At 42.2% G+C, this 21,092-nt stretch overlaps 1 protein-coding gene across 2 annotated transcripts in view; it reads left to right on the forward strand.

Annotated features, from left to right (window-relative positions):
* The window catches only part of KAT6A (lysine acetyltransferase 6A), a 77,934-nt gene that overhangs the window by 28,243 nt on the left and 28,599 nt on the right, over nt 1-21,092 (forward strand). For both annotated transcript variants that reach the window (XM_061592298.1, XM_061592299.1), the window contains exons 3-8: nt 7,134-7,242; nt 9,760-9,875; nt 12,332-12,413; nt 12,914-13,049; nt 14,438-14,754; nt 15,709-15,827. In XM_061592298.1, the coding sequence (XP_061448282.1) occupies nt 7,134-7,242; nt 9,760-9,875; nt 12,332-12,413; nt 12,914-13,049; nt 14,438-14,754; nt 15,709-15,827 (879 nt within the window). The remainder of the gene's footprint in view (nt 1-7,133; nt 7,243-9,759; nt 9,876-12,331; nt 12,414-12,913; nt 13,050-14,437; nt 14,755-15,708; nt 15,828-21,092) is intronic.

A 21,092-nucleotide genomic window follows, 5' to 3' on the forward strand; every position in this document is an offset into this window, starting at 1 on the left:
ATACTGGCTCCTGCTCAGCCATGAGTCTCACTGGGAAAGTCAGTGTGTTTCAGCGTAACTTGCCTCCCAGGGTTGATGTGAGCAGTGATGTGGGTGTTCCAGAAAATGTCTAGGTTGCCGCCCTGGGCTCCTGCAGGGAGGAAGGGCGGGATATAAATCAAATAATAAATAAAAAATAAATTAGAAAGTTTTGAGTGATCTACTTATATTTAGTAAACAAAGCTAACCACTTCAAAGCTTGTCAAGCTTGCCTAATAATGTATTTGAAATTGGCATCCATTCATTGTTACTAATGAACATGTGAAATGGAAATTTTTCTGCAGAAAAATAAAAGCACTGGAGAATTTTTCACCCCACATATCTGGATGTGAGGATAGAACTCCAGCCCAAGTTCCACAGATGAAGGGTGGGATACAAGTGCACAGAGAACATTAAATTGTGTATACCTTTCCAGGCTTCGATATTTGTTTCACATAAACATTCTTCGTTCTCAAGATAACTTACTGTGTGGATTGTTTTTCTGGGTACAGTAGGGTCCTGCTTCCCGGTGCTCTGCTTCCCGGTGTTCCGCTAATGCGGCGGCTTTCCTCCCCTCTTTAAAAGCTGGTTTTGCAGCATTTTCGTGGCATTTTTGCGCGACGCACTCCATTAAAGTCAATGGGGTTCTGCCTTACGGCGATTTCCGCTATACGGTGGGGGTCTGGAACGGAACCCGCCATATAAGCGGGGCCCTACTGTATTGTATTTTCATTGCTCCCCTCCTCTTGCTGCTTCTCTCAAATCATCAAGAAGGGTGAATGATAAGAATGGAACTAACACAGTAAATTGCATGATGTGGACCTTCATTTCTCAAAGCAGGATTTGGTGGTCCAGTCACTGCATGTGGACTTGTAGCCACAAAATGAGATGAAATAGAACTTCATGTCTGCAGAGCACAATAGCTGGCTGAAAACCTCTGTGCATGCGTGCATGCGTGCATGTCTTCCTTACCATAATAGATTGCTCTCTACTCGGGAATCTTCTAGAGGAGCAGTTTAGTATTTGAATCTGTCAAGCAGGCTGGCTTCCTGTATATCCCTTTGCATAGTAACAACATGTGCCAAGAAACTGGCAGCCTTTTAGAACACTATTCCCTTTCCCTCCTTCCTTTCAGCTCTGGTGACATTACATAGATGTGCTTGAAAGAAAAACAGCAGCGCAAATTGTGTCTGCCAAAACTCTGCAGTTGGAAATAAGAGCTGCCTCCCGGCTTGTTTTCCCAGGTCTTCAGTTCTCTACATTTCATTTTAAATTTTGTGTTAGATTTCTTTGCTGAGCACATAGTCCAGCAGAGTGATGTTCCTCCTTACACTATAATGCTTGATTCAAGCTATTACTCTCATCAGGCCTTCACACCTATTCAGTGTAATTACATGTATCATTATTGCATCCTAGTAACATTCAATATGTTTTCATTCTAAACCTACAGGCATTGATTGGACTTGTAAAGCTGTTAGTTTATTGTTCAGAGACTCCCTTAGGGATGATAGCTAGAGGAAAACTTCAAGCTGTGAAAAATGTTTTTCTTATCCTGTGCTGCATGCTTTCCTTTCTTGGCTGCTCTACAGAGTTGCTGTTTTTTTATGGGCCAATGGCATTCCTGGTGTGAAGAGAGCCAGATAAGTTGGCATGGACAGGTGAGATGGAAGGTAGAAACTCTGCCTTGACATTTCCAAGTGGGGTTTTTGATTGGTCCGGAAGATTGGCTTGTTGCTGTCCACTACCATTTGGTAGCATCTATAGCCCAAACCGTAATGTTAGTGCTTGGGGCCAATGTATTTTAAGCTTTTCGTTTCTGTGGAGTGCCTTCCCTGTATACTTTAAAATGTACTTAGGAGCCATGTGACCTTTCTCTCCTCCCCCTCCCCTTTTGATTTCCTGCGAGTTCTGTCAGGTGGACTATCTTCTTCACCTAGTTAGGTACGAGGAAACTTCACTGTGCTGCTTTAAAGGATGGAGGTGTGCAAGAGGTTAGATAAATGGTGGTGGTTGACCAGCCTTGCAAACAAATAATAATAAAATATCTTACTAGCCTGTGTGTAACTTTTTGCTGGTCTTCCTGTTTATGCATATCCATGTCAACAATTTGTGATTGGATGCCTTATGTTGGCATATTGGGGATTGCATCACTGATTCTCTGCTGTCAGGAAACTTGATGATGCTGGGCCCCTGTTCTATATAGAGACTTGTGGGTTGGGTGTTGCCCTAAGCCTTGGTTGTCCCAGATATTTCTGCATATTCATCATCATCATCATCATCATCATCATCATCATCATCATCATCATCATCATTATTATCATTCTTATCATCATCATCATCCCACCCAGTAGGAGCCCAGGGCAGCAATGAATATGAACAGCACTTTATGGAGATGGGAGATAACCTGATTAGTCCTGTTCTGCAGGTGGTGTACATGAAGTGCATACTCTCTCAAGGCCTTACCTCTTTAAGTGCAAAGATAGAGAAGGTCAATGAGTAGAGAATTTGGGGAGATGGAGTAGATCTGAACGCTAAAGTGGTAATCCAGCTCTTAACAGCAGTAGCCTCTTCTGCAGGTGTAGAGAGAATTTTTTCTTTTGGACTAATTCATTCTAAATTGAGAAATAAGTTGGGAACTGGAAAAAACAGGGAAGCTTGTATTTCTTTTCCAGTCAATGAACAAGGAAGGCAAAGGTGAAGAAGAAGCCTGAGTTAACCGTATCACCCAAAATTTTAAGTTTCTCATGTTGACTCTGTTGAAATGTTTATTTTTAAAGAACTTGATATTTATCTCAAAACTGAAATAGTTAACCATTAAAAAATCCATCTGCATGTTTTGTTAATGTTGTTTGTTGAAGAAGAAACTAACCAGAAGAATAAACAATCTTATAGTACAATTTAAAAGCCTGTTTGGTGGTGATTCTTGCACATCATGACAAAAAAACCTTGTTAAATTGAAAAGTTGGAGTTGGTTCATTCTGCGTTATTACTAAAATGACCAAATTATCATCCCATTTTTGATGAAAATTAATCTGAAAACAATTCAGAATAATTGTTTAATGTGTACCTGCCTTCTCATGAAACGTACATCTCTGAATATGTATTAAGGTTATAATAAACAATAATGTACTTCTACTAAAAATAATTAAATAGAATCTTCCTGATTAGTGATTTAAACTGTGATTTAAATCATTAAAACTGAGTCCTTCAGAGAAGCAATTTAAATCGTGATTTAAATCAGATAAACCCTGATGTGGGCCCTAAGTAGTGTGACAAAGGGAAATCTAGCCCTTTGTCTCAAAAAATCAGCCATTCCCTTAATGGAGCATTTACAAGTGAATCTTTGGTCCTAAAAGTCTATAATTGTATTGTAAGTAATTGGCCAGTACAGATGTAAAGACGGGGGCTGTGTTTGTGACACACATTCTGTATCTAATACCCATTTCTAATACTTCTTGCCATTTGATTTTTGCCTTTTTCACTGTCACAGCACAGAAATGATTTTGACATTACAACTTCAGGTTTGTCTCCTGGATAGCCACAACCCTTGGTCATCAGGCTGTAGCGGCTGTCGAAGGCAGCAGCAATGTGGCAGCACTAACATCACCACCGGCTTAAATAAGCCCAGCTATGTCAGTGCACTGCACGCTCACCTACCATAATCTGAGATGGCAGTGGGAGAGTGTTGACACCCCTGCCACCATCTTGGGTGATTGTAAGCATGTGCGTGCAGCACTGCAATGTGGGAAGTGATGCAGTCAGCCCACGGTGCTGGGGTTGTTTCTGGGAGGGTGGCTCCCACTCCATGATCTGTACCAGCATGAGGTTATGGGGTTCATGCTCTATGACCCAATGCTATCACAGTGCAGGAGCTACACTCTGCCCAGCCCCAGGGGCCCCTGTCAGTCACAGGGGCCCTCAGCCAATGCCCACCTTGGTCATCTGCTGGCACTGGACCTGGCTAGTTCAGGCCCCATTGGTGTTTTGTCATGTCTTTTGCCACCCTGTTGGCCATTCACCCATTTTGGAGACATTCTGAATAATTTGGTCATTGGAAAGTAACCTTCCTGTTCACATCTGCCTTTGATAGGCACACTGTGTACTTCCTTCCACAAAATAACACATAAGGGAAACTAACCCCTGGAGCTGGAGTTATTTATACGATATTATGATTTCAGTCTTTATACACAATTTTTAGGGAATCACCTCAAGATCTTAAGTAGCTGATCAGCAGAACTTTCCTAAATTTTCCTGAGTTCCACTCAGAATCCAGTTTGCTGTATGGGATTATTGTGCAAAAATTCATCATCCTATGTATTCTACTTGGAGTTCTTTGGGGGGAAAAGTGGGAAACAAATGTCACTAGTACTCATATTTACTTATCTGTGTGTGCAATGTTGGCTTTGAATACTGAGTCAGTTGTGGTGGCTGAGAGCTTTCATTCACCACAGTCACTCAGTATTCAGTGCCTGTATTGTACACAGATACATAAGGTGAGTGCTAATCACATTTGTTCCTCTTTCTGAAGAGCTCCAGGTGGAATAGATTAGCTAGTACATTTTTTCCCATGACAAACCCTATGCAGTAACTTGGCCTGTGAGGGAAGCTTTCCTGAGGTCTCACCCAGTGAGCCTCCGTGATGGAGCAGGGATTGCCATTTATCTTTCCTTCATGCTAGTTGGCACTTGTTGGCAAGCACTCCATAACAGAAGCCTTGACAGTAAAGTTAAGCCGAGCCTTCCCTAACTAGTGACTTGAATCCTGCTAGTGTGAGTGAGGGCCACAGGAGCACTGTTGGCCATGGATGGGCTGCACTATTGAACCACCATCACCTTTTTCCACATGTAACATAAAGACATATAAAGAGCCTTGCTAGATCAGACCAAAGATCCATCTAGTCCATTATCCTGTTCTCGCAGTGACCAAGCAGATACCTATGGGAAGCCTGTGAGAAGGACATGTAGACACTCTCCTACTCTGGTATTGAGAGGCATACTATCTCTTGATAGTACAGTAGAGATAATATATAGTAATTACTACTAGAACGCCTTATCCTCCATGAGTTTGTCTCATCCCCTTTTAAAGCTGTCAAAGTTGGTGACCATTACTACATCTTCAGGTAGCAAATTCCATAGTTTAAGTATGCGCTATGTGAAGAAGTATTTGCTTCTTTCTGTCCTGAATCTTCCAACATTCAGCCTCATTGAATGACCCCATTGGTTTCTAATATTATGAGAGGGAGAAAAACGTCTATCTACTTTCTCCACACCATGCATAATTTCGTACACTTCTGTAATATACCCTTTTTACATGCCTTTTCTTTAAACTGAAAAGCCCCAAAGGTTGTAACCTTTCCACATTAGGGGTGTTGTTCTTATTTTGATTAGCCTCTTCTGCACTTTTTAAAGTTCTGCAGTATCCTTCTTGAGAGCATTGATCACAACTGTGCATCATAGATTTGTATAATGGTATGATTTTGGCAGTTTTATTCTCAGTCCTTTCCCTAATAATCCCTAACATGGAATTCACTTGTTTCGCAGCTGCTACATACTGGGTTGATATTGAGCTATCAGCTGTGATCCCCAGGTCTCGTTCCTAGTCAGTTGTTACCAATTCAGACACATTAGTGTATATGTGAAGTAAGGATTTTTGGGACCTATTGCCCATTACATTGCATTTGCCATTTTAATGGCCATTCACTCAGCTTGGAAAGCTCCTCTATGAGTTCCTTGCATTCCCTTCATGTTTCTAGAATTCTGAACAATTTAGTGTCATCAGCAAACTTGACCTTCTCACTGCTTGCCTGAACTCCAGATTGTTTATGAACAAGTTAAGAAGTACTTGTCCTGGTACAGATCTATGGGTGACTCCACTTATTGTGTCCCTCCATTGTGAGGACTTCCCATTATTCCTACTCTCAATTTTCCTGTCCTTACCCAGTTGTTGGTCTTATCCAATGACCACTAAGCTTACTCAGTTTTTGGTGATGGTCTTTTATCAGAAAGCTTTTTGAAAGTCCAAGTATACATCATCTGCCAGATCATCCCTATCCACATGCTAGTTGGCTTGACACTCTTGAAGAACTTTGAAAGGTTAGACTGGACATAACATTTCAGAAAGCAGGCTGGTTCTTACTGTCACCACTCTTTGCCTCAGTTCCTCAGACTAATTCAAGCACAGGGATCTGCCCTTCATTTTCTTTAGCGCAGACGGATGCAAATAATTCATACATTTTCTCAGCAATCTCCTTTTCCTCTGTTAGCACTCCTTTGACTCCCTTGTCATCCAGATGACCAGTCTCCTCGTTAGCTGCGTTCCTTGCTTCTATTGTATTTACATTTTTACTGCTAGTCTTAATGTTTTTAACGATGTACACCTTGAATTTTTTTTTGCATCTCTTGTATGCTTGCCTTTCTTCTCCAAAGTTTATGTGGTTTCCTCATCTGGGCAAGACTTCTCTTTTCTCAAAGGTGCCTTCTTGCCCTGATAGCTTTGTTGGCATTGCTTGTTCACCATGCTGGCATCCTGTTGGTCTTCGTGGTACCTTTTCTGATCCAAGGTTTATATTCTAACATAAGTGTCTATTGTGGTTTTGAATAACCTCCAAGCATTCTGGGGAGATTTAGCCCTTTTCACTTTCCCTTCCTACTTGCTTTCTTCCAGCTGCTTCAGTTTTGAGAAGTTTCCTTTTCTGAAGCCAAATGTGACTGACATATTTGGCAATTGCCTTTTTACAATTATATGTTGAATATGATAGCCTGGGGATCATAGTTTTCCAATTGGTTCAACAACACTTACATCAGGTCCTGAATGCCACTAAAGATTGTTGCCCCCCCCTCTGATCAGTTCCATGACTAACACAGCCCCAGCCTCTGCAAGTCTGCCCTCACCACAACCACTTGGAACTGGTTTCCCTTGTATGTGTCTTCATTGTGAGGATCTATGAATTTCTGAAGTAGAGATGGGGACTAGGAAATGAATTGTTATGCCACAAACACTTTTGATGTGAGCTTACTCCTCCTAGCTGTAATGTCTTTATATAGCAGTACATTTTGCAAAAATGTTGTAAATAATGAAAAATTGTATTTTCTCTCCCCCCCCCCCGCCCCCCACAGCCAGTTGCTGAACCAATCCCAATCTGCAGTTTCTGCCTTGGTACAAAAGAACATAACCGAGAAAAGAAACCCGAGGAGCTCATCTCTTGTGCTGATTGCGGCAATAGTGGTAGGTGGGCTGCCTGTACCTTGGGCATTGAGATCTGTTGAACCGGTGACCTGCACATATATTCAGCTTTTCACAAGCTACATTTAAAAAAACCAAACAAACCTCTAAACCTAGCTGGAGAACTACTTCAAGAATAGGTCAGTACATCAAACTTGTCATGGGCAATATCCATAGTAGTTGCGCCATTCCTGGCACTTAGGTGTTACCCTATTGCTGGCTCTGCTGCTCCGGATTAGTTTGGTATTTCCCAGGTAATGCTTGGAGCAGTGCAGAAACTCACAAAACTTAATTGAACAGAGTTCATGGTGGGATTGAAAAGGTTAATGCAGGAAACAGCCTTAGGCACTTTGTAGCTAAAGTATGTTCCTGCTCTAGAGTTTTACTGCCAAACTAGAAGTAAAGGAGAAGTTGCTTAGAGAGAAAGTTAACTATAGCTTGGGAAAACTCTGTCAGTATCACCCTGCGTTATTTGGACAGTCAGATTATCATTAGCTCTAGTGTCGTTATCATTTGTCATGCAGATACCACCAACGGCTCTGTGCAAAAGTGGATGCAATTTGCAGGGAATCCAGTTTGTGAAAAGGCCCCTGCAGATGTGCACTTTAGCCCAATGTAGCCTTGTTTTTAGCTGCTTGCCTGGTCACCATAAGTGGAATTTCACCCAGAAAACCAAGTGAGCTGCCAGAAGAGAAACTGAGCACTCAGGCTGTCCTTTGGCAGCCCACTGCGTTTTTACACTGGGCATAGAGGTGGGTGCTTTGCCTCCTCCATTCATTACAGAAACCATGCATGCTTCCAGGGGACACATGGAGCTGGGTTCCTGTGTTGGCCAGGAAGGAGTGGAACACCTCCCCCCCAACACAGAAACAGTGAGGGCTGCTGGCATGGACATGGAACACTTCACGTCCTTTTCTGATAGTGCACTGCATTTCCACACTAGATGCAGAGGAGGTAAAATTCCCTGCCTACCATAGAAACCTAGAGTGCTGGAAACTAAGTCAAGGAATGCTCTGTCCATTCACCACAAGCGTACCATGTTAACATGCTAATTGAGCAGCAGATGAAACTCTTGTACATCTAGCATAGAAACATGGTGAGCTGGTGATGAATTAGCAGGCCAGTCTGTTGTTCCGCTCTCAGACCACTTTTTTTTTGTATGCTGGATGTGCATGAAGGAGCTTTTCCTTCTGTATGTCCAGCACTGAAATGCAGAAGGCTAACCAAGGAGACATGGGCTGATACTATGCTTCATCTGCCAGCCAGCTATGTTTCTATGTTGGATTAGCAGGACAGGGTTCTGCCTCCTGCATGCCTAACATAGAAACACAGGGGGCTGGTGGAAAAGGGACAGAGTGGTCTATGCCACCAGCCCTCTGTGCTTCTTTGATGGATGTGCTGGTGGCAAAACCCCTTCCTGTGCATCCAGCATAGAGATCCAGCTGGCTGGCACAGGAGGCATGGAATATTCATTTTTAGCCTGCAGAATGTTTTGTTAATCACTTATAAAGAGGTCTATGAAAGGAGAGACAAAATACTCTGCCCATTTCCAACTAACTCCTGTTTGAGTGTAAAGCAGATATTTAACCATGTTTGCATGCTTGGGGGCTAATTTAAGGCTATCTTGATGACTAGCTTGTTTGGGCACCTCATAATGCCTGGGGTTGCTTTTCCACTTATTTACCACAGGAAGTGCCCCTGTTATTTCAGGGTTTGCACTTCACTTGAGTAGTAGAGTATCATATTGATTAATTTCCACTAGAAATCAAGCTTGAACATTATAGCAGAAGCTGCTCTAAATGAGACAGTACAGATGGTACTGGCATCTGGCATAACTATTTTTTGTTCTAATCGTTCAATGTGGTAGCAAAAGCAACAGACCTATGGCACCTGATTAACCAGTTTATTTGTCAGATGCACCTGACAGAAGTAGGCTTTCTTGCTCATGGATGCTTATGCCACAGTAAACTGGATAGTCCATAAAGTGTCATAGAAGCAAGAACAATCAGCATTGACTCCCCTCTAGAATTTGTCACAATAGTTGGTAAGAAATCCTTACCACCTGCAGTATTGCAAGAGCCATTTCTCTTACCTTGGAGTGTGAAACAGGATGATATTGCCCTGGAAATAGAATCAAGAATCTTAAACATATGCATGTGGATGGAGCCTTCCTTACAGCAAATACCTTTGGGAAAACTATGACCAGCATGTGTTTCCAATGTGGCTTAAAAACATACATGAGTCATATTGGGTTAGGACCATTCATGCAGTTCCTCAAGGGTTTGTTTTCTCTTTATCATGGAAATTGAGTGGTTGGGCAAGAAACCAACTTCCCTTCCAAAAATGCATCTTGTGAACTAATTTTAGTGTGCCAAGCACGCACTGAACTGCTCTGGCAGAAGTGAAGTCTTTTTAAGATGTCAGATGTTAACTGTGTTGGAACCTGTACCTTCTGCTCTTCCTGAGCACAGGCTGCTCCTACTTAGTTTAACTGGAATTGTTTTTACCTTCTTGATACAGGTCATCCATCCTGCCTGAAGTTCTCTCCGGAGTTGACAGTTCGGGTGAAGGCCTTACGATGGCAGTGCATTGAGTGCAAAACATGCAGTTCCTGTCGAGATCAGGGCAAGAATGCTGTGAGTACTTGGGCTGGGCATTCCTCTACTGGATTATAATTTTATTTTCTAACCTGGAGAGCCGCTGCCAATCAGACAGTACTGAGTTAGATAGACCAATGGTCTGACTGCAGTTGTTCCTGTTATGAGATCTTGCAATTGGAGGTGAAGTGGGGAATAACTGTGTGGAAGAGGGAGTTCACCTGAATGGCACTCACCATATTCTGGTGAGATTTGACCTAGTCACAGTCATGTGTATTGTGGCAACTTCTACTACTGTAATGTGCTTTGCTGGAAAAGTGCTTGAAAGTTTCAACTGCCACAAAGTGTTGTGGCAAAGTTCTCACTGAAGCCTACTTGCAGGAAGCATTTGTTGCATCAGTTGCATTGGCTCCCTTTTGCTTCTGGGCTCAATTGAGGGTGCCAGTGTTAACCTTTCAAGCCCTGAAAAAGCTTGAGAACTTGTGGACTGCCTTCTCCCAAAAGAGCTTGCTGAGGCAGCTCTGTGTGTCTCTTTTTGAGGTTAGGTGGGCTGGTATGCATGACAGGACCTTTATGGCCATTGCCCTTAGGCTGTGGAGTCCCTACCCCCAAGCTGATTTTGCTTACATTTTATTAGCATGTTAAAACTTTCTGCTCCAGAAATGTTTAGTGTAGAAGGCTAGTTTTATTCTTCCTTGTTTTTTTGATTTTACTAGTTTCCACTACATTTCTCTTTGTAGGCCATTTTTAAAATAATAATTTGTATTTATTGCTGTATGCTATTGGATGCCTTTTAAGCAGAAAAGCAGGGTACAGTGGAGTTATGTCATACACACATTTCACTTACACAATTTAAGCTATACGCGCTCAGCAAAAAATGGTGTTATTGACTAAGGGGCCATTATTCTCTGATGAAAATCCATACTGCCTGCACCCATAAATCCTTCTCGGCTGATTGGAGAGCGAAGTCTGTTAGAGCCACGAAACCAAAGCTCAAAGGATGTTAGATTCTGGCCAACTCTAAGATAGTAAGAATGGGACGTAGAATGGAGGTTCATTGCTCTCATTGTGTAAACCCAGAATTTACTCTTGCACTTTCCAGCCAGTTCAGTCTAGTCTGCCAAGAAGGATTTATGGGTGCAGGCGGTATGGATTTTCATCGGGGAATAATAGTCAGTAATACCACTGTACGTGGGGAATTTTGACTATGCGATTTTTGCCTTCCTTGCTAACTTTAGAACATAACCTCCATGTAAGATGCAACTCCACTGTACAAATATTATAGAGTAAAATTGGTGTAAAGTTTTTTTTATAAATAGGACAGACAAAATATTCTCTGTGCCTCATGAGTTCAATATTCTGTTCCTTTGATTGCATAATGGCGATAGACAACTATTTATTTAGAATATCTGTAACCCACCTTTCAATAAAATATTCCCAGAGCAGGAAATAACGTTATTGTAATAAAAATTAAAAGAGCCATCAAAACAGTTTGAAACAGCACTAGCAAGAAGTAATTGTAATGCTGGCTGGCAAAAAGCTAATCTGAATAAAAAGGTGTTCAAAGCCCACTTAAAGAGACTAGGCTTCTGGATCTAGTGGCTCTGTGGTGGGATGTGGTTCAGCAATCTCAAGGCTATAAAAGAGAGGGCCCCCTAGCGCTTGGTACTTGCAGGAAGTTGCAAAGATTCTCTCTTGCGTATTTTGAACCCTAGTCAAATGGGTTAAAGACACCATGAACAAATCTAGGCCTTAAGGCCCACATATCAGGAGCAGGCAGCCTGCAGGCCAAATTCAATCTGCTTACAGTAAACAGGAGAACTGCCCATCGTCTGTATCCTTTTATAGTAACTAAAAGAAGCCTAAAAGAAATATCTGTGTTGGGTTTGGCATGGAAGGTGCGGAGGCCGAAGTGCTCCTCATCATGTATTTCTTCCTTTTCTCCTCCCTGAACAAGCAGGAAGATACCAGTCTGCAGCTTTGCAGTTTGGGCAGGGCGGAGAGGGGAAGGACTACTCAACCCAGATGTCAGATGAGATTTTTTATTGTTTGCAGCCATAGGCCATTACAGCGTGAATCTAGATTTCAGCCATTGTCCTATAAGCATTAGCAGCATGTGTTCCTATCATTTTAGCCACTGTATAGTTGTTGATACTAACAGTTTAAGTCTTTTAGAGAACATGAAGGTTTAATATTAAACTGCAACAAAAAAGAAATTTCTTTGAGGTTGGTTAAAGTTCTGGATTTCTATAAAAGATGTATTGAATTCATTTTCCTTTGTATTATACGTGTCTATAGATCTGTGGGCCTATGTTACTCCCATATTTGGGGTGGTAGTGTCTGTCTGTCTGTCCCTCTCCCTCCCTCCCCCTGCCCCGCTTTAGCCTAGTGTCATAGCGTGGTATATTTGATAATTACAGGAAATAAGTGTCCTTGGTATAAGTATTTGAGTTTGCATATGAATGGTGTTAACTGGAAATTTCTGTGCTTCATAGGATAATATGCTCTTTTGTGACTCATGTGATCGGGGCTTTCACATGGAATGTTGTGACCCCCCTCTGACCAGGATGCCAAAAGGTAAAGAAGATGGTGCAGGGGGCAAACTTGCGTAACTCCACCCTTCCTTTCTAGCTTTCACATTACAAGGAAGTCTTTACCAGGCAGAATAGAATAGTAGCATAGGTATGATTAAGAGTTCTGAATCACTTCGCAGATTATATACTTGCACAACACAATAAAAGGTACTATCTATTTGGTGTGATGTAGTAACCAAGAGTGTGACCTGTGAGAACAGAAGAGACTGACTTAAATCTTGCCTTAACCATGTGTGTACTAGTGGCCTTAGGGAAACCATAAGTCTCTCAACCTCAGCTCCTCCCTCCCAAATATGCACTATAGGGCAATAATATTGCCCTATCTTTAAAGGCTGTTGCAGGGTTTGCAGAGAATATATGTGAAGTGTTTGAATGCTCAAACAGTACTACTTACATGCCTATGAATAATACTGTGTTATTCTCTAGGACTAACATGCTGACAGCTGTTTACTGATCTTATCTGTGGCTCTCTTTGCCTTACAGGCATGTGGATATGTCAGATATGTCGGCCACGTAAAAAAGGAAGAAAACTTCTACACAAGAAGGCAGCACAGATTAAGCGGCGTTATGCCAACCCAATAGGACGTCCCAAAAACCGATTAAAGAACCAAAATGCAACGTGAGTTGTTCTGAAGTGTGGTGGTGGTGGTGGGTAAAGTGTGGAAAGGGATACCTGTGCAGTTATGTTATTAGAGATGTTCTTTCTTCTTGCAGATTTGTTTGACTAAATGCCTTGGTACATATTTTGGAAAAGATTATGAACCATTCTGTCCAAATTTTTAATGTGTTTTGCTTCTAAAGACCCTCCTCTCCCCAAGGCCATTGGACCTCTCACTTCATTGGGTCCATTAATCTTCAGGCTTCCAAAAACTCAGCATTTGTTTTGGGTTTAGCCTTTTTTATTATTTGTAGAAAAAGCCTGTTTACAAGTGCAACACCTTTAAGTGTAGGCAGTTACTCCTCAGAAAATAGACTTCTTGTCTTGATTGCAAGCAATCCAGTGTTCTTCAGCTGAGGGTGGGTTTACAGTAGAGAATAGCAATGGCCATTTCTGATGTGCCATTTGGTAGCTTCGAGTGGTATTCAATAGTAGCCCTAATCAGAATAGACCCACTGAAGTTAATAGACATTGATTAACAGGTTTACTAATGTCAGTGAATCTACTCTGACTAGGACTTTGTTGAATATCACCCTTGGTTTCCCACCAGATCTGAAATCAATGGCGAATTTCCCTTCAGGAACAGAAATCTAAGCATGCACCTTGCTCTGTTAGCTTTGAGGCCATATATAACTGTCTGCTGCATTGCAAAGCCTTTTAATCTCTCAAGCTAGACTGGAAGAAGAGAGTTCCTCTAGGTAATGTGCTGCTGCCATTAGTGGAAACCTGTTGCTGTTCTGCAGTAAGCTGTCTCTCACTGTTTTTCATGATTCTTTCTGCATCCATGAAATCTGGATAGTGCTTGGATTGCTGCTTTTCCCAGCGCAGGACATGATCCATGCCACTGCTGCCTTTGAATAGTCTAGATGTCCATTTCATTCTAGGGGGCTGTGTCAAAAAAAAAGATAGGTGGATGGGAGGGAAATTTATCTGAAGGATGAAATAATAATTTCATCATTCAGAAGCCATGCTTTTCTGGATCATGAGACACTGCTCTTAAACACTGACTTCTTCTAATTTGAAGAAAAGATTAAGCATGCAACTCCAATAATAGCTCTTACACTTATACTGAATGTTTGTTCAAAATACAAAATTCCTGAGATGTCAGCAAAGGCTGCAATTCTATGCACACTTAACTAGAGTAAGCTCCATTGAAAAGAATTGGAATTTCTTCTGAGTAAACTTACATAAGATAGTGCTGCAGGTTATCTTAGTAGCGTAAGTAAGAATTTTAAATCATCTGCTATCTCCAGCAACTGACTGCTTGCATGCTTGATTAATACCCTGTATAGTTTCTCTTTCTGACAAGTTTCCAGAAAGTCTCTCTTTCTCTCCTGTTGTGTGTACAGATCAAAAGCCCCCTTCAGCAAAGTTCAGACAGGACCTGGTCGAGGTCGTAAGCGCAAGACTCCCCTATCCAACCAGTCAACCTGTTCATCAGAAGGGGGTTATTTGGAGCAAGTTGATGGCCTGGAATTCTGCAGAGGCGCCAGCACTACCTTGAAACTCAATAAGAAAACCAAAGGGCTCATTGATGGCCTTACCAAATTCTTCACCCCATCCCCTGATGGGCGTAAAGCTCGAGGAGAAGTGGTGGATTACTCTCAGCAATATAGGATTAGGAGAAAGGACAACAGGAAATCAAGCACTTCAGACTGGCCTACAGGTGGTTCATTGTAGAGACTATTACCTCTCCTGTACTTCCCTGATTTCAAACAGAACCTGCAGAACCCTCAGCTCTGTTTTTTTTAAACTGCTCCTGTCTTTTGGAGTACCAGGACAATTAGCGATCATATAGGTTTACTCATGCAGTTCATTGCTTCAGTCGTTAGTACCCCGAGAAGCAATTTTAGAGCTTCTTGGAACCATTGAGGCTCTGTAGATAGAGGCTATTGTCATAAACACCAGTGGGGTGCAGTACATTCCGATGAAGGTATTTGAGTAGAAGCAGGAGATTATGCTGCTCAATTTGGGGGCATTTCCACAGTTCAGAGGACTATCCTCCCAAAACCAAGAAGTATTGGTTGGTTTGGGTAGAATCTCGGTGGGATATTACAAGGATAATTGAGGGTGCCACTGTGGTGCAGTGGAAGGTGTATATTTGTTTGACACAGTTTAGCCTAAGGGGGTAACGTACTAATTAGTTCAAAACTTCCTACTTAAATTAATATCCCCATGGAAATGGACTGCCTTCAAGTCGATCCCAATTTATGGCTACCCTATGAATAGGGTTTTCATGGTAAGCAGTATTCATAGGGGGTTTACCATTGCCTCCCTCTGAGGCTAGTTCTCCCCAGCTGGCTAGGGCCTGCGCAGCTTGCCACAGCTGCACAAGCCAGCCCCTTCCTTGTCTGCAACTGCCAGCTGGGGGGCAACTGGGCCCCTTGGGACTTTGCAGCTTGCCCACGGCTGCACAGGTGGCAAGGCATGTAACCCCTGAGCCACTCGCTGTGGGGGTGATCTTTAGCTGGCCCTTGATGCCCAGGAGCCACGAGTGGGGATTTGAACTCACAAACTCTGGACTCCCAGCCAGGCTCTTATAGATGGTTATTTAACCATCTAGAACTGGGACCTCCTTACATTCAAGAAATTCCAACTGTCACCATGTTTTCATTTTCAGACAATCAGGATGGCTGGGATGGAAAACAGGAAAATGAAGAATGGCTTCTTGGAGGTCCAGATGTCATGACTGAGAAAGATATGGAGTTGTTCAGAGATATTCAGGAGCAAGCACTGCAGGTAAAGTTGAATACAGCTTGCATGCTAAGGTTGTGGCTAGTAGACTTTTACCAGAAGTACTGTCATGATGAGAAGAATTGAGGCAGATTTTCTTGGAAGCAGCTAGTTGATAAAGAGGAAGTGATGAGGAGCTGTGCTGATGAGAGAGAAGCAAGGAACTCTGAGGAGAATTTGGAAGATTAGTGGTATGCCCAGAAGCATGGGACAGATGAGTGGTGATTAAGGATTGTCCAAGATTGTGAAGCTTGCATGCTAAAGATATAAATTATTTTTGCTTGCTTCAAAACTAGTTCAGACTTAGTTTTAGTTGTTGCACTACAGTTGTACTTGGCTGTCTGTACCTCCCTGTTTCTGTTTCTGTTGGGCATTTCTTTTCCTCTGTTTTGTGCCCATTGAATTCTCCCATAGGATTCATAAGTGCCGTTTGTTTGTTTGTCAATGTTCTATATAAAGAACGTTGGCTTAATGCGGAAACATGCAGGCTGTTGAATGTTCCTGTTTGTGCACATCTGTCTGGGTGTCAGCCATCACCACCTATATTGCTGTATCAGCGCAGGCAGGATATTTCCTATTGGAAAACTATGAGGAAGGGGAAGATTATAGGTTGTGGGAAGGTGTTGGTGACCCTTAATCTGGAAGGATGCAAATACAAAAAATACCAAAATTTCTGGAGTCAGGAGACTTGAGGGAACTGAGTAGAAAATTTGTTGGTATTTTTGTAATAGGTACATTCCAAAGTTGTGTATATCCATGTGGAGATAGAAATACTGAAACTCTTGCTCTTTTTACAGAAATTTGCCTGAAGAGATAATCTCTCGTCATATCATCCAGGGCATTCAGATGATTATGTGACTTTTTTTTCTTGCGGACCAAGATAAGCTGGCAAAGTTTTTAGTGGCTGCCATTAAAATAGGGCCACAATGATGTTCTGTGAATTTGGCAGTTTTATCTGTTTAGTTTATATACAGCATGTGTATTTTGTACATAAATTGTAATGGCTACTGGCTGATGCAGATAAATACCTATTTCTGTAACAGGTTCATTGGTCAGTCAGCTGAGGCTGGGGTGCTAATAGTTATTTCTGATCAATATAGAGTGATTTCTGATGTTTGAAAACAATGGTTTAGCGTAAAATATGGTTTACTTGCTCAAGGGCTGCAAAGCAGCCACACCTCTCGTTGCAACCTCCTGAGAAGTGATAGGTCTGTAATTTCTTGCTGATATTGTGTATAACTTTTTGCAAGGCTGTTGAGCGTGTGTTTGGCAGGGATTGGGTTAAACTCAGCTGAGCTGCTGACGCAGTGCGTATCCAGGTAGAGCAAAGTGCCGCACCTGAGCAAATTGGAATGCACGGAGCAGAGGTGCAAGAATGGCTAGCTGAGTTGCTGGAGAAAGACGGTCTGTCGGAGGGAGCGGTCTGTGGCAGTGTGCAGCAGACACCTGTTTTGATGGGACTTTTGAGCTGTTGTGATGTGCAAGCAGTTGTACTGGAGCTGGGATTCCACTCTTATCGCAGGCATCCATTTGGAGGAGAGTTCGGTGGCCTTACAGAAGGCACAAACATGCAAGGCAGTGCCACAGGTGCAGTTTGAGTTCTATCCTCTTGAAACATCTCTGTGTAAACCAGGGTGGTTCTGTTGGCGGCAGACTTTGAGCTGAATAATTGCAACACTATCCTGTCTGGCTTTAGGGATTCCATACCAGGTGTTTTGTACTGTGGCTTTTCATTGATACAGTGTGTCTTCTACTCCCTTTATAAAATTTGCATATTTAAATTGGCTTCTCTCAGAAGGTAGCATTCTTGCCCTTCATAATTCCTCTTCAGTAGCAGTTTGGGTGATTGAATGTGCTGTACCATTATATTTGAGGAACCAACTGCAAGACAGTTTCTAGCAGCAAACATGACTTTAATTTAGCTATTGTGCACTTTTTCCCTCTTCTGACAGAGGATACCTTCTATCTTAGGGGAAAGTAAATTGGCTGCTTTGTCTTGCATCCTCCCCCTTAGGAAAACCCATCCAATCCCTCAGGGTTTTTTTCTTGAAAAAAAAAAGGGAGTGGGAGAAGAGCCTTGGGAATCAATCAGTGAACTGTGTAAAAGACGTGATATTCAGAGCAATTCAACTTGCTGTTGTGCATAATATTAAGTGACTGGAGGATTTTATTTGTGTATTACTGTGTAAAAGTACAGCAGGTTGTATTCTGGTGTGATGAGTAAAGGTATGAAGGCAGGACAAGAAAAGATTCAGTACAGATGGCTGTTAACTTACTACTGCTTTGAGATTATTAAAATGTGAAGGTGAATGAGAGATGGCAAAATAAGAAGTGCCTACAAACTTCCAGGGTGAAAATGACTCTGCCTTTTTGTTAGTATAAGAACAGAAGGATTTCATTCCGAAGGTCCATCTAGTGCAGCACATCCTGTTTCCAGTGCTGGTCAGCCAGGAGTCTCTAGCAAGCATGGGAGGGGTGGGGAAACATCTCTCATGTCCCCAGAACCTTATAGTCAGAAGTAGCTGGTCCTAAACATGGAGGTCATTGATACAGCTATTACCCGAATCCAGCCTTTCCCATCCTGTTGACCTCCAGTTGTTTGTGTTACAATTCACATGATGGGTGTTGGAGTTCTAAACATCTGGAATGAACAAAGATAGGGATGGCTGTCCTTATCCTTCAAAACCCCATCACTATCTCTCATGATAGTGAATGCCAAAGTTAGTTACTATTATACACAGATCTGCTCTTTGTGCAAAGTGTATCTTGGGACCTAAGCAGATGACTAACTCCTGCTTGGTACTGTTGTATTCTGAAATTAAATTAGAAGTGCAGTCTTCTGTTGTCTTTTCTGCACGGCTACAGGAGAAGCTCTCTCACATTACTATCTGTCTTAAGGGTGAATTAGCTACATAACCATTGATGACTAAGACAATTTATTTGGATATGTTATCTGCTCTACTCCAAAGGCTCTATGGCTCAGTTCAGATGAAACAATTTCAGTCAAATAAACCTAGGTTTATTAGACTGAGAATGAATGTTGTGCCTACATGCTCCCTTTTCTCATGCACTATAATGAAAGGCTTCCAGGGTTTGTTAAAACCATTATTTACTGTTACTTTCAAACCAGAAAACTGTGGTTAAATCTTGGACTGCAAACTGATATGAAACTAGGTTCTGAAGGATAAGGTAGCATATGGGCACAATGGGAATTCTTGGTCCAATAAATTATGGCTTTGTGAGGGCACAAGCATGAATATTTGCGAACTGATAGTACCCCATTAGTTGGAGCTGGGACATGTATCTCCAAACCATAGTTTGGAGTGTTATTAGCAAAACTTATGGTTGTGCACTCCTCCCCTTCCTCCAGTTCTACATGCTCCACTGCAATGAGTTATATCCAAACAGGCAAACTCTGGCTTTTGCTTTCCCTTCAAACCAGGCTTTCAAACTGGGTTTGAGGCTGATTTGCAAGTCGGGAAAGGGCAAACCATAGTTTGCCAATTGAGTTGTAGCAAACTGTGATTTGTACTAAAGAGGAAATAACTAATTGGATTGCAGTGAGGGTAGAGGGCAGGAGCACGAGGCTTGCTGTTGTAGCACCAAAGCACAGTGTGGCCCAGCTACACCCCTATCTGGACAGAGAGAACCTTGCTTCAGTAGTTCATGCCCTGGTAACCTCTAAACTAGATTACTGCAATGCGCTCTACGCGGGGCTGCCTTTGAAGACGGTTCGGAAACTGCAGCTCGTACAGAATGCAGCGGCCAGACTGTTAACGGGGACCAGACGGTCCGAACATATCACACCGATTCTGGTCCGCTTGCATTGGCTGCCTATATGTTTCTGGGCCCGGTTCAAAGTGCTGGTTCTAACCTACAAAGCCTTACACGGCACAGGACCACAATACCTGATGGAACGCCTCCCCCGATATGAACCTAACCGTACACTACGCTCAACATCGAAGACCCTCCTCTGAGTGCCTACTCATAAGGAAGCTCGGAGGGTGGCAACAAGAAAAAGGGCCTTTTCAGTGGTGGCCCCTGACTTATGGAACAATCTCCCTGAGGAGATACGCCTGGCGCCAACACTTTTATCTTTCCGGCGCCAGGTTAAAACTTTCCTCTTCGCCCAGGCATTTTAATATGTTTTAGCATGTGTTGGAATTGTTTTATCTCTTAAATAATTTTAAATCTTTTAATGTGTTTTAAATTGTTAATATGTGTTTATTGTATTTTGATGTTGGTCTTGTGCACCGCCCAGAGAGCTTCGGCTATGGGGTGGTATATAAGTTTAATAAATAAATAAATAAATTGCATCTGAACTGAGTTGTGTGTGTGAGAGAGGAAGCTACTCAGATGCCTCGTCCTGTATCTGAACATTGAAAAGTTCCCCATTGTTTGGAGAAAAACAAAGGGGAAAAGAGACAAGAAATGGCTTCAAGCAGGAGCTTCTGTCCTGACTAAGCTGACCAAATTGCCCCCTACTTGAGGGTCCATCTGTACTGAATTTCTAGTGCTGAAGAAACCTGTGCACAAAGGGAGGGAAGGCAAAAGCTGGCTCTTTGGTGTTAGCTAAAATGCCTTTAGTACTTGTTTGAATGTCTGAAATTGTCCTGGGATTTGGAATGTTTCCGCCACTAAATACAGCCCTAGAAGCTCATTGTTGAACACACCCTACAGGACTGGAGGTGTACAAGGATGCAAGACACAACAGTAATGTTACCAGGCAAGCTTTTTTAAACTTACAGTTTATTTTTCTTAATACATGATATAAACTGAAAGAAAAGGATGTTAGAAGTCTAACCACTCACCTACCTTTGCATGTAGAGGCGATTTGCAAGGTATCCTCAACTCTTCATAGCGTATGTAAGGAAGAATAGGAATGGAGAGGGGAGTAGAAAGGGAAACCTATATTATTTTACCTTAAATATATACATCAAAAGTAATGGTGGAGGCCAGAATTAGGCAGATTGCTCAAAATTTGGCAATCTCCTTCAGGAATGATGTCCGTTCTTGCAAAACATTTTTGCCACATTAAAAGAAATGAAGTGTCTTCCTTTGCATCTGAAGAACATGCGTGATGCCCATTTACGTCTTGCACAAAATAGACCCATCGAAATCAGTGGACTTAAAGTTACTTGAGCCCATTGATTTCAATTACTCAAAAGTGTGACTAATGTTGGATAGCACCCCATAATCACCTAGATATTTCTAGCAGGGTTGCTGTTACTTTTTTGTTGTTTTAATGTACATAGGAGAGGTTCAGTTTCA

The sequence above is a fragment of the Rhineura floridana genome, chromosome 12 (genome assembly GCF_030035675.1).
Source record: "Rhineura floridana isolate rRhiFlo1 chromosome 12, rRhiFlo1.hap2, whole genome shotgun sequence".
NCBI lineage: Eukaryota > Metazoa > Chordata > Lepidosauria > Squamata > Rhineuridae > Rhineura > Rhineura floridana.